This window comes from Haliotis rubra, unplaced genomic scaffold (genome assembly GCF_003918875.1).
Source record: "Haliotis rubra isolate DU_JTF1 unplaced genomic scaffold, ASM391887v1 Scf113, whole genome shotgun sequence".
Classification (NCBI taxonomy): Eukaryota; Metazoa; Mollusca; class Gastropoda; order Lepetellida; family Haliotidae; genus Haliotis; species Haliotis rubra.
In genome coordinates this window covers 739,347-754,735 of record NW_025765037.1, presented here as the reverse complement: position 1 = coordinate 754,735, position 15,389 = coordinate 739,347, and the positions used below count along the sequence as shown (strand labels likewise).

Sequence of the window (15,389 nt, the reverse complement as noted above, 5' to 3'; positions counted from 1 at the left end):
TTCTATTCTCACTGTATACTCACTGCATTCTGACTGTACTCACTGTATATTCATAGTATACTGATTTACAACATAGACTAGATTATGACAAACCTGCTAGGTACCAGTACTTTTTAAAATTATTATTTAAAAGTTACTTTTTTCCTTTCTCTTTTCTTTCTTCTTTTCTCACTATTTCGGGGATTCATGACTTTCCCAGAGCCTGATAATCATCTACATCTCTCAAATCAAACTGATATTAAAAATTTTAAATTCCAGTTATAAAAATGAACTAAATTACTTATTATTGCAAAGATGATCATAAACTGACCAAATAAAAATACTTTACATTTAGTTTATATGGTATAATTAAATAAAATGTGAAAATTATACAAGTTAAACTTTGCAGGCGAATCTACATGTATGACAAAATAGAGATAATTTTCGAATTTGTCTGCCACGGGCACTCATTTGGAAATATTATCTAGTCTCTCTTATTCTATGCAGTTCCCTAGATTAGTCATGTCAAGAGACTGGTGGGGTGGAGATGGGGCAGCACGTCCAGTCATGGATCAGGAACAATTACACAATTACCACAGCGACATCTTGTAGTATTCAACACTCAGCTGTATACTTCCTTCCTGTTTATGACTCTCATTTCCATGTCAATGAGCATTGTTTGTCTGTCACATGTCGCACAGTAGCACTATATCAAAGTTCGCAGTTGAAAAAACCAAAAAAACTTGTGATTATGGAGGACAAAATTTAAAATTGTCTGCTTGAGTGGAAAGCTCTATTACACAAGGAACTTTCTTCAGTATGATCATCTTGAATATATTTTTCTGGGTATCTTGGGATTTATTTCAGAGGCTGGTAGTTGACCCCTTGTTTTAGAAAATGGCAGTGGACAGTTTTCAATATAGTTTGATATACAGACCGACAGACAGACATTTATTCAGTAACACTCCTCCGGCCCAAAATACAATGGCCCAAAATACAATCATTATACTATTTTGATATAGTTGGGATCAGTATTGATGACCAGGTACATGTGGCATGTATTTCTCAGATAACAGAACCAGCACTGAGGGACAGACAAATGATTATTTCATCATTATTGCATTGAATTCACTTTTTAAGAAATATTGTTAATGTAGGTGTGAAATAAGGAAACTGAGAACCTATAGAAAACATCGAAGGCCAGACCAATTTTTTTCTTGTTTTACAGATTTTTGTCCTCAGAAAACCTAAAGGCAGGAGGGAAGTTTTTATATATATTTTTTAAATCACGAGTAAAAGCAAAACCCACATGAGTTTCCATGTTAACTCTTTTGGTTTGCTAAAAATAAGTTGAGCGAGTTTACGTTTCACGCTGATTTCAAGAGTATTTATATCACAGTAACATTAGGATTTTATTTTTTGAGCAGGGAATATTTTTGTTCTTATTCTTGAAAAAATACCACCATCGACCATCATAAGCAAGTCACATAGATCTTAAGCCTGTCTGACCTAAACAACAGTCACATATTTCTGATTTTCTTGTCAAAGTGTACTTTCAATTTGGAATCCTAGATAAATCTGAAACGCGGCTTGGACTTAGTCCCATCACTTTTAAAAAGAAGACAACCCTACAGCTTCCCAGAAGAGTGTCCTCAGTTGGTTGATAATAAGATGTGTCAAGTGTTATATAGGGGTATCACTGCTAAGGACTCCTTGGGAAATTCAATGCCAGACATATTTGGTATAGGAAGCAATATACAAATGGTTTCATTTAAATCACATGAGAAACAAGTTCAACAATCTCCGGCTTATGATGTCTGCTGTCCTTCTAGAAGTATTACAGTGAATAGGTAACCGGACAAAACCTCTCTTTCTCTCTCTCTCAAAATCTCTCAGACCTCCCCAAGGAAAAACAAATCAAACAAGTTAAGGATATGCATTTAATTGTTTGTCAATATTTCAACAAGGTCAAAGAGCACGTAGCACACATTTTGAGCACATTCACATCATTGCACATTTATTTTTATTTGACATATTTATATGAGCATATATTTATTCACACTTTATGTGACATTTATTCATTTGTTATTATTTATTTGATCATTGCACATCATTTCATCAAACATCAGTTCAAACATCAGTTCGCATCAGTTAATGAAGCTGTTCTATCAAAACATGATAACAAGGATTAAAGAACCTTTAATCTAAAGCTAAAGATGAGAAGGGGGGATTTTGTCCTTTTTAACGTTAAGTGAGTGAGTTAATACTTAACGTCACATCGGCAATATTTCAGCCTTATCGTGGACGCGATTTTTACGCTAAGGGGGATTATGTCCGGGTGTTTTTGGTTGTTGGTTTTTTCTATTATTTTGTTATCCCCGCAACGCTGTATTGCAGGGTATTAAAATGGACTCCCCTCCGTCCGGGTCCGTCCGTGCATTTTGTCTTTTTCTGAGCAGAACTCTAAAAGCGCATACATTATTTCTTCACTAAACTTGGCACATAGATTGATCTGGTGGTGTACTGGTGCCTTTTGGTAGTTTTGGAATTCTGAATAAAATATTTTTGGCGTTTCCATGGCAACAAGTTTCACTTTGACTGAAATTGGTGGTTGTGCTCTTTTCCGGAGCAGAACTCTAAAACCGTTCACTATTTCTTCACCAAACTTGGCACATAGATTGGTCTGGTGGTGTACTGGTGCCTTTTGGTAGTTTTGGAATTCTGAATAAAATATTTTTGGCGTTTCCATGGCAACAAGTTTGACTTAGACTGAAATTGGTGATAGTGCTCCTTTCAATGCTCTCCTTCCACTTTTCTATATTCACACCTAAATATTTGACATAATCATAACTCGTAGACATAATCATGAAGAGTATTTTGCCATTGCAGGGGATATTGATGACTGTCTTGTTGTTGTTGTTGTTTTGTTTTTGTTTTTGTTGTTTGTTTGTTTGTTTTGGTTTTGGTTGAGTTTTTTGGGGGTTGGGGTGGTTTGGTTTATATTTTGTCCTGAATTCCAGTGAATAATTGAAGCGGGTAACAAAAAATACCAGGAAAGACAAAAGTCACATCGATGTCCCACTACTGATTGAGGGTTTAATTTACTTTCCGTTATAGGGTTAAATTTAAACAGAAATTGCAGACTAGCTTCTCATAAAACAATTCTCCTACATGGATAAAGTTAAATATCTATTGGTTTCATTGTTGAAATATTTTTACAACAATCAAACTCATTGACACGACCCCCTAGCAACAAGCTATGACTTACTGATGATATTATGTCCAATTGACTTTCAATATTGTTTAATATAGTGTAAAACAATGCGTGAAATATCTGTCCCGTTGGCGTTAGTATAGTGTTTCAGATGTCCCACTACTCAGTATATTGTGTCAGATAAGTGTCCAGTTTGTTCACTGGGTCAAATTACTCTCCTATTAAGTAGTACAACATTGTGTTGGATATCAGTACAGTTACTTCATACAAGATGCTAGATAACATTTCAGTTACTTGGTACACCAATGTATCAGATAGCAGTCTAGTTACTTGGTACAACAATGTGTCAGATAACACTGTCAGCTAACAGTCCAGTTACTTAGTACAACAATGTGTCAGATAACACTGTCCACTAACAGTCTAGTTACTTGGTACAGCAATGTGTCAGATAACACTGTCAGCTAACAGTCTAGTTACTTGGTACAGCAATGTGTCAGATAACACAGTCGGCCAACAGTCCAGTTATTTGGTACAACAATGTGTCAGATAACACTGTCAGCTAACAATACAGTTACTTGGTACAACAATGTGTCAGATAACACTGTCAGCTAACAGTCCACTTACTTAGTACAACAATGTGTCAGATAACACTGTCGGCTAACAGTCCAGTTACTTGGTACAACAATGTGTCAGATAACACTGTCAGCAATGTGTCAATAACAGTCCACTTAGTTACTTGGTACAGCAATGTGTCAGATAACACTGTTAGCTAACAGTCCACTTACTTAGTACAGCAATGTGTCAGATAACACTGTCAGCTAACAGTCCAGTTACTTGGTACAGTCCACAATGTGTCAGATAACACTGTCAGCTAACAGTCCAGTTACTTGGTACAGCAAAACAGTCCAGTGTGTCAGATAACACTGTCAGCTAACAGTCCAGTTACTTGGTACAACAATGTGTCAGATAACACTGTCAGCTAACAGTCCAGTTACTTGGTACAGCAATGTGTCAGATAACACTGTCAGCTAACAGTCCAGTTACTTGGTACAGCAATGTGTCAGATAACACTGTCAGCTAACAGTCCAGTTACTTGGTACAACAATGTGTCAGATAACACTGTCGGCTAACAGTCCACTTACTTGGTACAACAATGTGTCAGATAACACTGTCGGCTAACAGTCCAGTTACTTGGTACAACAATGTGTCAGATAACACTGTCAGCTAACAGTCCAGTTACTTGGTACAACAATGTGTCAGATAACACTGTCGGCTAACAGTCCACTTACTTGGTACAACAATGTGTCAGATAACACTGTCAGCTAACAGTCCAGTTACTTGGTACAACAATGTGTCAGATAACACTGTCAGCTAACAGTCCAGTTACTTGGTACAGCAATGTGTCAGATAACACTGTCGGCTAACAGTCCAGTTACTTGGTACAACAATGTGTCAGATAACACTGTCAGCTAACAGTCCAGTTACTTGGTACAGCAATGTGTCAGATAACACTGTCAGCTAACAGTCTAGTTACTTGGTACAACAATGTGTCAGATAACACTGTCAGCTAACAGTCCAGTTATTTGGTACACCAATGTATCAGATAGCAGTCTAGTTACTTGGTACAACAATGTGTCAGCTAACACTGTCGGCTAACAGTCCAGTTACTTGGTACAACAATGTGTCAGATAACACTGTCAGCTAACAGTCCAGTTACTTGGTACAACAATGTGTCAGATAACACTGTCAGCTAACAGTCCAGTTACTTGGTACAACAATGTGTCAGATAACACTGTCGACTAACAGTCCAGTTACTTGGTACAGCAATGTGTCAGATAACACTGTGTCAGCTCAAAGTCCAGTTACTCTGTGCAACAATGTGTCAGCTAACAGTCCAGTTTCTTAGTACAACAATGTGTCACCTGGCCCATTGTATCAAATAACAGTTTCAGGTAATTTGTAAACAACTGTAGCCTGCATCACATTATACCTTCTTCCCACATGAAACAGGCATGACTTGATGTGATTGAAACACACTACATGGGTGCATTAAACTGACTTCAGTTGATGTTGAAAGTGTGGTCCAACCTGTCTGCCCAGAGAGAGGTAGATCTATGGTTTGATATGAGGCAGTATGTCATCCAAAGACCTTGAGGGATGATACTTTTTGTTACCCTGCCTGATGCTTGGCAGTATGAGGAGAAAACAAGGATTGTTAGATACCCACTCTCCCACACTGCTATATTAGTGCAATCATGAACATCCAGGTGAAAATTGGTCTTTAGCAACCCATGCTTGTCGTAAAGATGCGGCTGACAGGATCAGGTGGTCAGGTTGACTTGGTTGACACATGTCATCATGTCTCAATTGGGGCGTTGGGGTAGCCTAGTGGTTAAAGCGTTGTCTCGTCACGCCGAAGACCCGGTTCGATTCCCCACATGGGCACAATGTGTTAAGCCCATTTCTGGTGTCCCCCGCCGTGATATTGCTGGAATATTGCTAAAAGCGGCGTAAAACCAAACTCAGTGACTCAGTCAGTCAGTCAGTCAGTCAGTCAGTCAGTCAGTCAGTCAGTCATATCCCAATTGCAGAGATCAATGTTCATAATGTTGATCACAATGTCTGGTCCAGACCCGATTATTTACAGACTGCCGCCTTATAGATGGAATATTGCGCCAATAAACAACAAACAAACAGCAATAATATTTAATGCAACATTAAGCCCCTTTCACCATACCTTACCTCCTACAACCTCTATGTTTTCACCTTCATGGGTACAATGTGTGAAGCCCATTTCTGGTGTCCCCTGCCGTGATGTTGCTGGAATATTGCTAAAAGCGGCGTAAAACCAAACTCAGTCAGTCAGTCAGTCTATGTTTCCAAGTACAAGTTGTCTCAATACTCAAGGAATTAAGATTTTTATCCCTCATTGAACTTTTGATCCCTCATGTCATTTTGATTGAATCTATCCTGTTTGGAACTAATCAAACTAGGAATGGCTTTTTTGTGGAAAACAGTCAGCTGATGATCAAGGTCCACCGAACCATGACAATCTGGGTCTTCAGTAACCCATGCTTGTGGTAAGATGCGGTTAACGGGATCGGGTGGTCAGGCTTGCTGACTTGGTTGACACGTCATCGTATCCCAATTGCGTAGATCGATGCTCATGCTGCTGATCACTGGATTGTCTGGTCCAGACTCGATTATTTACAGACTACCACCAAATAGCAGAAGTATTGCTGAGTGCGGCATAAAACTAAACTCACCCACTCGGGATCCACTGCTTTCTAAAAGTGTCATAAAACAATATTCACTCATGTGTTTTAATTCTATACATGATATTGCAGTGTCAAATTGAGATCCTTTCTTCTAAACCCAGTACATCAGAACAGTTTGTGTCTTGACAAGGAGGGTTGTCCTGGCGTTGAGCATATCACGCATTACATCAGTGGTAGGTGTGTTGTGTTAAGTGTTCCCTAATTAACTCGGCTAAATGCGGCCACTGCTCCCCTTACAGGAAGCAACAGCTCAATGTCAATTTCATTCACCTCCAGGAGAAAGTTACATGCGTCTTTGTGAACGTAGAGTTTTTGCCCTCAGTGGACTCTCCTGCTTCGAAGTTAAGAGAAAATTGGAGTGGGAGGTGAAAAGTTCAATTGTTTTAAACATTTTGTCATCACGCACTGCGTGACTTAACACTCACTGTGTTAATAAGTCAATCTAGGACATGTCATGGTGGACATCAAACTCTTTGTTTTATTGTAAAAAGATTGTATCAGTTTCAAAATGTTATACTGAACGTTATTCCTTAGAAACAGATTCTGCGTTCTTAGACAATAATAATGTGTGAATGAAAATTTTATATTACATCCATCATGTCTGAGTTTACGTAACAAACAATATTATTCATGACATACTGAAATGGAAATCTAATGATTAATTATTTTGACCTTCGTTAGATTAACCATTTGAAACATACATGTCTATGTGAGTTTATCTAACAAACAATATTATTCATGACATACTGAAATGGAAATCTAATGATTAATATATTCTGACCTTCATTAGATTAACCATTTGAAACATACATGTCTGTGTGAGTTTATCTAACAAAATAAGAAACAATATTATTCATGACATACTGAAATGGAAATCTAATGATTAATTATTTTGACCTTTGTTAGATTAACCATTTGAAACATACATGTCTATGTGAGTTTATCTAACAAACAATATTATTCATGACATACTGAAATGGAAATCTAATGATTAATTATTTTGACCTTAGTTAGATTAACCATTTGAAACATACATGTCTAAGTTTAAGTAACAAACAATATTATTCATACTGAAATGGAAATCTAATTATTAATTATTTTGACCTTCGTTAGATTAACCATTTGAAACATACATGTCTATGTGAGTTTATCTAACAAACAATATTATTCATGACATACTGAAATGGAAATCTAATGATTAATTATTTTGACCTTCGTTAGATTAACCATTTGAAACATACATGTCTATGTGAGTTTATCTAACAAACAATATTATTCATGACATACTGAAATGGAAATCTAATGATTAATTTATTCTGACCTTCGTTATATTAACCATTTGAAACATACATGTCTGTATGAGTTTATCTAACAAACAATATTATTCATGACATACTGAAATGGAAATCTAATGATTAATTTATTCTGACCTTCGTTAGATTAACATACATACATGTCTGTATGAGTTTATCTAACAAACTAACAAACAATATTATTCGTGACATACTGAAATGGAAATCTAATGATTACAGTAAAATACCTTTATAACGAACTCCAAGGGACCACTGAAATTAGTTCGTTATATCCGTAGTTCGCTATTCACTTTTTATATGATAATATAAGGTTTATTTGGGACTTGTAAAACAGTTCGCTATAGCCGTCAGTTCGTTATAGCCGTGTTCGTTATAAAAGTATTCTACTGTAATTTATTCTCACCTTCGTTAGATTGAACATTTGAAACATACATGGTAGCTATAGTTCCTTAAATTTGACACTAAATTTAATGATGGATATCCATTAACTGTACAGCTTTAAATGGACATGAAACTTTTATGGAAAACAAAATCTCTATTGTCTATGACAACATTTAACAACCACTGTAAATTAAATTTTTCAATGTAGGACCAGAGTTAAGGTTTTGTTAAACTTCAATTATATTTTTCATTGAGATTCATGTTAAAGACTTAGAAAATTAAACATGACATTTCTTTGTCATGTTTTGCCACGAATAGATGCAGAATTACTGATGCGGCGTTAATTTGTCAAAAATTCCTTTGACTTTCGCAACATCGTTGCGTTATTTTTTGTGAAAACTATGTTAGGGTGTGTGAGTTTTTGGGTCTCCATATAACAGAATAATATTTTGGTGTGAATCAGAGTGATTAGCAGTGTTTGACACTAAACGCCACGAAGGTGGAGGGTGTTGATTTCCTGTTGTGTTTTCAGGAGTGATATTCCATTTTTTGACATATTTCACCTCCTCCCATCATCGCCACATATATTCCATGGTAGTGATTAACAACAAATCAGAGTAAGTGAGTGAATTTATTTTTACGTCACTTTTAGCAATATTCCAGCAACATCACCAAAAATGGGCTTCAAACATTGTACCCATGTGGGGAATCGAACCCGAGCCTTTGGCGTGACGAGCTGAACGCTTTAACCACTAGGCGCTAACAAAAGATAATGCTATTGTGAAATCACATTGAGTAGCATACGAAGTTTATAATAAAATAAATAGTGGATACTTCATATGTCTAGAGACATATGATGTATCTATTTATTATTTAATTTTTTATTATTTTTGGATATTTATATAGCGCACATATCCACGCACTAGTGCATGCTCAAGGCGCTGGTATTTTTTTTTTTTTCCCTCGATCACTGGATGTCAATCTCAACGGCACATCTTACTATCAATCTCAACTCCCTGGGGAGCATACAACTCTTGCCACAAGGGACACCGAGTTATTGCGGTTTTCCCATCCTTACGAGGTACCCATTCACAGCTGGGTGGACTGGGACACATAGTCACAGTACTTTGTCCAAGTTCACTGCACGTTGCTGTACCTGCAACAAGATGTTTAAACGTATTCACGTGGCCACCATCTGGTCATATACCAACGGATTCGTGGGTTCTTTTAAGTGCACAGGGTTGTGTACTGTACACTAGGGGTTGTGACAACACTGAATGAGTCTGCACACAAAGTTGACTCCAAGGTTTTTACACCCGGTCACAGGTGGGCTCGATCCCTGCACCTCATGCTTGCTGGATCACTAGCTTGGCGCCTTAGCCAGCTCGCCCACCACACCCCCAAATGTATCTGTCATCGAGTGACGTGAAAATCATAATATACACAACTCAAGTGAAAATATGACGTTCTTCACACCATGAGATAAATGATATATACTATTTAATTTATGCTTCCAATTTTGTTTGATTAAATTTTGAACATTATTAATCTTCTTTTTTGTAGACTTCTTTGTTCAGGAAAACATAAGACATAGTTCGATATTTGAAAATAAGAAAAAAATCGGAACAACACATATCTGTATCAGTTGCTGTTGTTTTTTATGTATCATCACTGTTTGAATAATATCAGCACTCCATATTGTCCGTCAAACAATCTGTTTGGTCTCCGCGTAAACCTAAATTTATCACTTTTCTAAAACTCAGAAATCTCAGTCATTCACACTAAAGTACTCTTGCTCATGAGTGCCTTGGATACCTCGCTCAGAGACAACATGATATTTAGTCTTGTAGAAACCAGTGTTGGTGGTTAAAATTCCTGATTTGCCCATTTGGTGTTTCTGTGTTTGCCAGTACATTTAGTTCCTACATCACTTAGAGCTTTATAAACAATATTGATAATAATATGTCAGCAACAATCATATATTCATAAAGTTCATGGCTTCTGACATGATAAGTTTAGTATCTAAAACACTTAGGGGACGGTGGGGTAGCCTAGTGGTTAAAGCGTTTGCTCGTCACACCGATCACCAGGGTTCGATTCCCACATGGGTAGAATGTGTGAAGCCCATTTCTGGTGTCCCCCGCCATGTTATTGCTGGAATATTGCTAAAATCGGCATAAGCTAAACTCAGTCACTCTTAAGCATGTAGGCTTCTTTAAATACATGCACTTTTACAGTTTTTGGAAGTGGTCAGCTGTCTCAGCTGATTTTGTGCAGTGAGAAAGAGAATTAATGCAGAAATAACTTAAATACTCTTCAAAACAATGTAAAACCCATCTCAGGCAACCCTCTGCCCACCCACTTGAAATTGATTCACAGATGAGAAATCACAGAAGCTGGCTAATAGTGCAAGCAGTTCCTGGGATAGTAGCCACTTGACATCCATAGTGTCTGTGAGTATAGTTGGCACCAGCGAGGGTCCTGGTTTCCGCAGATGTTGTTGGTTTGGAGAGCTTTGGTTTCACCAGTACGTGCTTCAGAGTGGGTTTATGGCTTAAACTCCTGAAAACAACACAAATGCCTCACATTTCATGGGAAAATTGTTCCACAAGCCTTGGCAATTTAATTTGCAATTGTCACTTAATCCCAGACACTTACATCAAGTTCTCTCTTATCAAATCTCAAAATGCTACAAAATTAAAAAAATGTATGTGTCAGTTTTCAAAAACATGTCATTTTCATACATTCCTTTTGTTTAGTGAGACAATTTTCAGTGTATATGATTCTGTTATTTCTGGTACTCCTTTTCAGGATGTCCAAATACTGACCGTGGGATTTTGACCTGTAATGACCAGATGCTTAAGAAATCAGGTCACAGGTCAATGGTCCTGAGTATGGCATGGCCAGCTGTCTGAGATGTACACAATTCTAAACTATCTAGGATAAGTTTGTTCCTATTTTCATTATATAAAACTCCTGTGTGGATTATGATGATGAGATTGTCATCAGCAACTACTGTAAATCATGAAATTAATGTGAGCATTTTATCAATGCGAAAAATGTGTCTGTACTCTTCTCGCATTATTAAAATGAAGCATTTCAGTCTGACCATGTCTACTTTTGAGAACTTAGACAGAAAAAAGACAGAAAACGTAAATCTCTTGTCTCAATTGTCTTCAGGTTAGCCTTCATCATGACAATCCAACAATTTAGACATCTCTCATAAAATTGACAAATGAGCTTTAATTTCCATGACACTAATTGATATCCATTGAACTTATTTATTGGCAAATTAAGTAACAATAGCGGCAGTGTTGACACTACACATTACACCAATACAGGCCACTTCCTCATTACAGGTATCTCAAGCCACGTGTAATTATCACTGGTTACAATCACTGGGCATTGTTTAAGGTCACTCAAGCACATCAGCCGTCTCCAACCACGCAGGATCATTTCGCAATCTCTTCTGACCTTTTCAATTCTTTCAAGTTGGATTACGTTTATAAATGTTGTCATAAGACAAGTAGTAGCAAGTAATCGCGTGATCAAAAATGGTAGTGTAATCAAAACATCGTCAGCTCATTTCCATTCATTGCTTAACAAGCTCAATTCAGGTTATTTGGTAAAATAACAAGAGTGAACAGAAAATGAACATCATCAAGATTCGCATGGTCACATCTTATCATCAACACAGATTTCTGAACATTTCATTATTTGAGATTTTAGACTAGACCCTGAACATCAAAGATTACATTTGTGCGTGATTGCATTTGGGATAGAACTTTGACAATGGGCCATTTTCAGGATTATTAGCTATTCTGACTTTAGATTAAATTGCCCTGTATCAATAGTAATTAATTTTATGATTTTTTTTACAGTATGGCATATAATAACCTTTCCCAATCCCTGCATTAATATGTTTACAGTATGTGTTGTATGTGGATGTGTTAGTGATTTAGATTTCTTGTTCGTCTACACTGACCACTTGTTCATACTAGCAACCATTGGATACATTCACCGGCTGCCATTTTGTCTTGCATTCAATAACAAACAATAGGTCTGACTGAACAAATCGATTATTCGGAAATATTGTCAAGTGGAAGAATTAGTATTGATTGTGTCATCAATAATATTGTACATAAACTATTGCAATGAAATACAGTTTTAATTGAAACCATATACTTTAATCATTGGCTACTTCTAAATTTTGTTCAGGACACTGCAGTAGTCCATGCATAAATATGTCACCACTGATGTGTAATATGTTGATTTCTGTTTGCCCAGTGTCACTTGTCTGATAATTATCTATGATTGACTTATGTTTGGTTAACAATCATCAATCTTTAATATCTATATCGATAGCTAGCCCTAACAAACAGGACCCATGAAGATCCGGTTAGGATTGGTCTTCAAGTAAACCATGCTTGTCGTAAGAGGCAACTAAAGGGATCGGGTGGTCAGGCTCGCAACATAGTTGACCCGTGTCATCATTGGGGGTGAAACTGTACATTCTTACCATGGTACGGTATGTATTGCGGTACAAAGCCTTCAGTACGATCCATTTCATACAGAAATGCATAGATTTTGACAAAATGATTCCATTTCTAGACACTTTTTAAAAGGTTTAAAAAATGATGGTACGAAAACCGAAAATGAACCCCCCCCCCAAATTATTGCATTACGGTATACCAAACTGAAAGCAAAATACAGTGGTATAGGGTTTCGCCCGTAGTCATTGTATCCCATGCTTGTGATCAATGGATTGTCTGGTCCAGACTCAATTGTTTACAGACTGCCATCGTTAAGCTGGATCTTGTGTCCCCGCCTGTGATGTTGCTGGAATATTGCTAAAAGCTGTGTAAAACCAAAACTCAGTCAGTCAGTCATTAAGCTGGAATATTGCTGATTGTGGTGTTAAACAACAAACCAACCTACCTAACAAACAGACAAACAAACCCCAGCCTATTGTTTAGTCACATCAACTGATCATCCTACTATAATACCACATGAATAATGCATAAAGCAAACGAACACCGAGTGAGTCAACTGGCTGACTGACACTCCCTTCCCTCAGCAAGACTCTGTCGGACCAGTTTCTTTAGCCCACCTAGACCAAACATACAGCTGTTGTCAGTGCTTCAGATTTTCTCTTCATACAATTTGGACACCATCTTCAAAACAGCACTTCTTTGGACCTGAAACTTTGAAAACAAAGTAATAATAAAGTTAATGATAAGAATTTTGTGTGTCAAAACCTCATTAAGGGTGCTCAGAATTGATTTGGAACCACTGATTTTACAGATACTGAATTGAAATTGTCAGTCTAGTAGTATGTTTTTAGTACCATTTTTAGTACTAAGTCTCCATATCAACTCCATTTATCACTCACTCGGTGAAGATATCACTGTTTAATAAATCTACAATGTTATTACACATTGTGTAATAACACATTGTGTAATAACATCACGTGATGCCGGACGTATAATTGTTTATAGTTATTATGTAACAATGCTAGTACCTCTGTCACAATGGTATAAGACCTTGCTTGACTCGCGGAAAGATGACTCAAGTCATCACACCCTAGGCAGTTACTATCAATTTATGTTGGAGAGTAATAAACAGAATACTAAACTCGCTTCCGTGAAATACCGTATTACACGGAAGATCGTTTAGTATCCTCTATATCTTCTACTATTTCTTTAGTTTTCATTTTGGAACTTGTAAGTCTAAGCCATATTTTTTGACATGGCTGTGTTAAATTTTGTAATGTTGCTTACATAAGCAGCTAAGCTGGTTAAACTTTCTCAAACAGGCTATCAGAGTTCCACAATTCCCCAACAGAGTTGTGTCCCTTAGGTGTGCCATGATCCTATTATTATGGGTTTGAATCCCAGAATATGATCAAAGATTTATCAGTAACTCTCACGGTTTGGTCAAGATGGTGAGCATCCTTTTTACATCCAAGTCCTGCATTGTTTGGGCTTTCCTTTCACACATGGCTGCTATAGATTTCTAAGTACAACACACAGAATACAAAGTAACATGAACAGCGATTGTGTTTGTCCAGGTGTTGATGACAAAACTTATGTTGCAGAGCCAGACCGCCCCGCCACCCAGCTGATACCTGAAGAGTGGGAGGAACCACAACAGGAAGGTATGTCACACTCCATCACAGTGTACAAAATAGTCCGTGGCTTTTAAAATATCAGTTGGGCTACAGTTTCATCAATGTGCCAAGCCCAACTGGGAATGTTAGCAGATTGGTATTTTACCGACCTCTGAGATGATTAAAGTAAAAACATTCTACTCTCCAGTCACTTTCTAAATGGCATCGTGTAATCATTCTACTCTCTAATAGGTTGACGAGACTATCTTGTGATAAGAAGTATAATCAATATCTATAACCAGGCCCCGATTTCTCGAAACAAACTTAAGTCTAAGTTTTGACTTAAGTTAGAGTTTTTACTCAAATTTGAGAAAATGCATTTCCCAGAATGAACTGAAATCAATATTAAACTCAAACATAGTAGACAATTTGAGTTTGGTGGATGGATTAATTAAGTTGTTTGGCTTTTTATTTTAAAAATGCAGTTGAGTAAAAAATTCAGCTGTTTCAAATTGTCAAACTCAGTTTGAAATTTGAGTGAAAACTTAAGTTTGTTTCGAGAAATCGGGGGCAGGAGACATAGTTGCAAGATCAAAGTTCTATGAACCTCCCTTGAGGTGAGCTGGCTCACCTGGCCAGCAGTATGCAGAGATGCCAACCTTTATGATGTTATCATAGTTGCTACGAATTTTAGCCTCAAACTACGCTAATACGATTGCACTAGAAAGTCTAAGAAATTTGAAGAAAATTCATTAAAATTTGGTTATATAGACAAAACATATATTTTAGATTAGATTAAATACATTTTCACCTAAAGAGGCGATAAGAAGAAATGTAATACTGATAATTTGGAAATCTGATGTTGGGGGTATGTGAAATTACAGATTCACTCTTGATTAGTGTCATATTATCTTTCTCAGAATCCATCATGATTTTAAGTATTTAGTTGACTACTAATTTTATGGTCAAACTGCTAATTTTGATCCTTGAAACTACTATTTGCAACACTTTGGGGTTGGCATCTCTGAGTATGTAAAGACTAGAAACTTGTGAAAACTTTGAAGCAATACAACTTTATGGACAACAGCTTGTTAGCAAGAAACAAGTTGTTATCC

At 36.9% G+C, this 15,389-nt stretch overlaps 1 protein-coding gene across 1 annotated transcript in view; it reads left to right on the top strand.

Moving 5' to 3' along the window:
• Window positions 1-15,389, top strand: part of LOC124291248 (protein timeless homolog) — an 86,030-nt gene that overhangs the window by 38,483 nt on the left and 32,158 nt on the right. Inside the window, 1 exon segment of the mRNA XM_046728192.1 lies at window positions 14,263-14,322. Coding sequence (XP_046584148.1) covers window positions 14,263-14,322 — 60 coding nt within the window.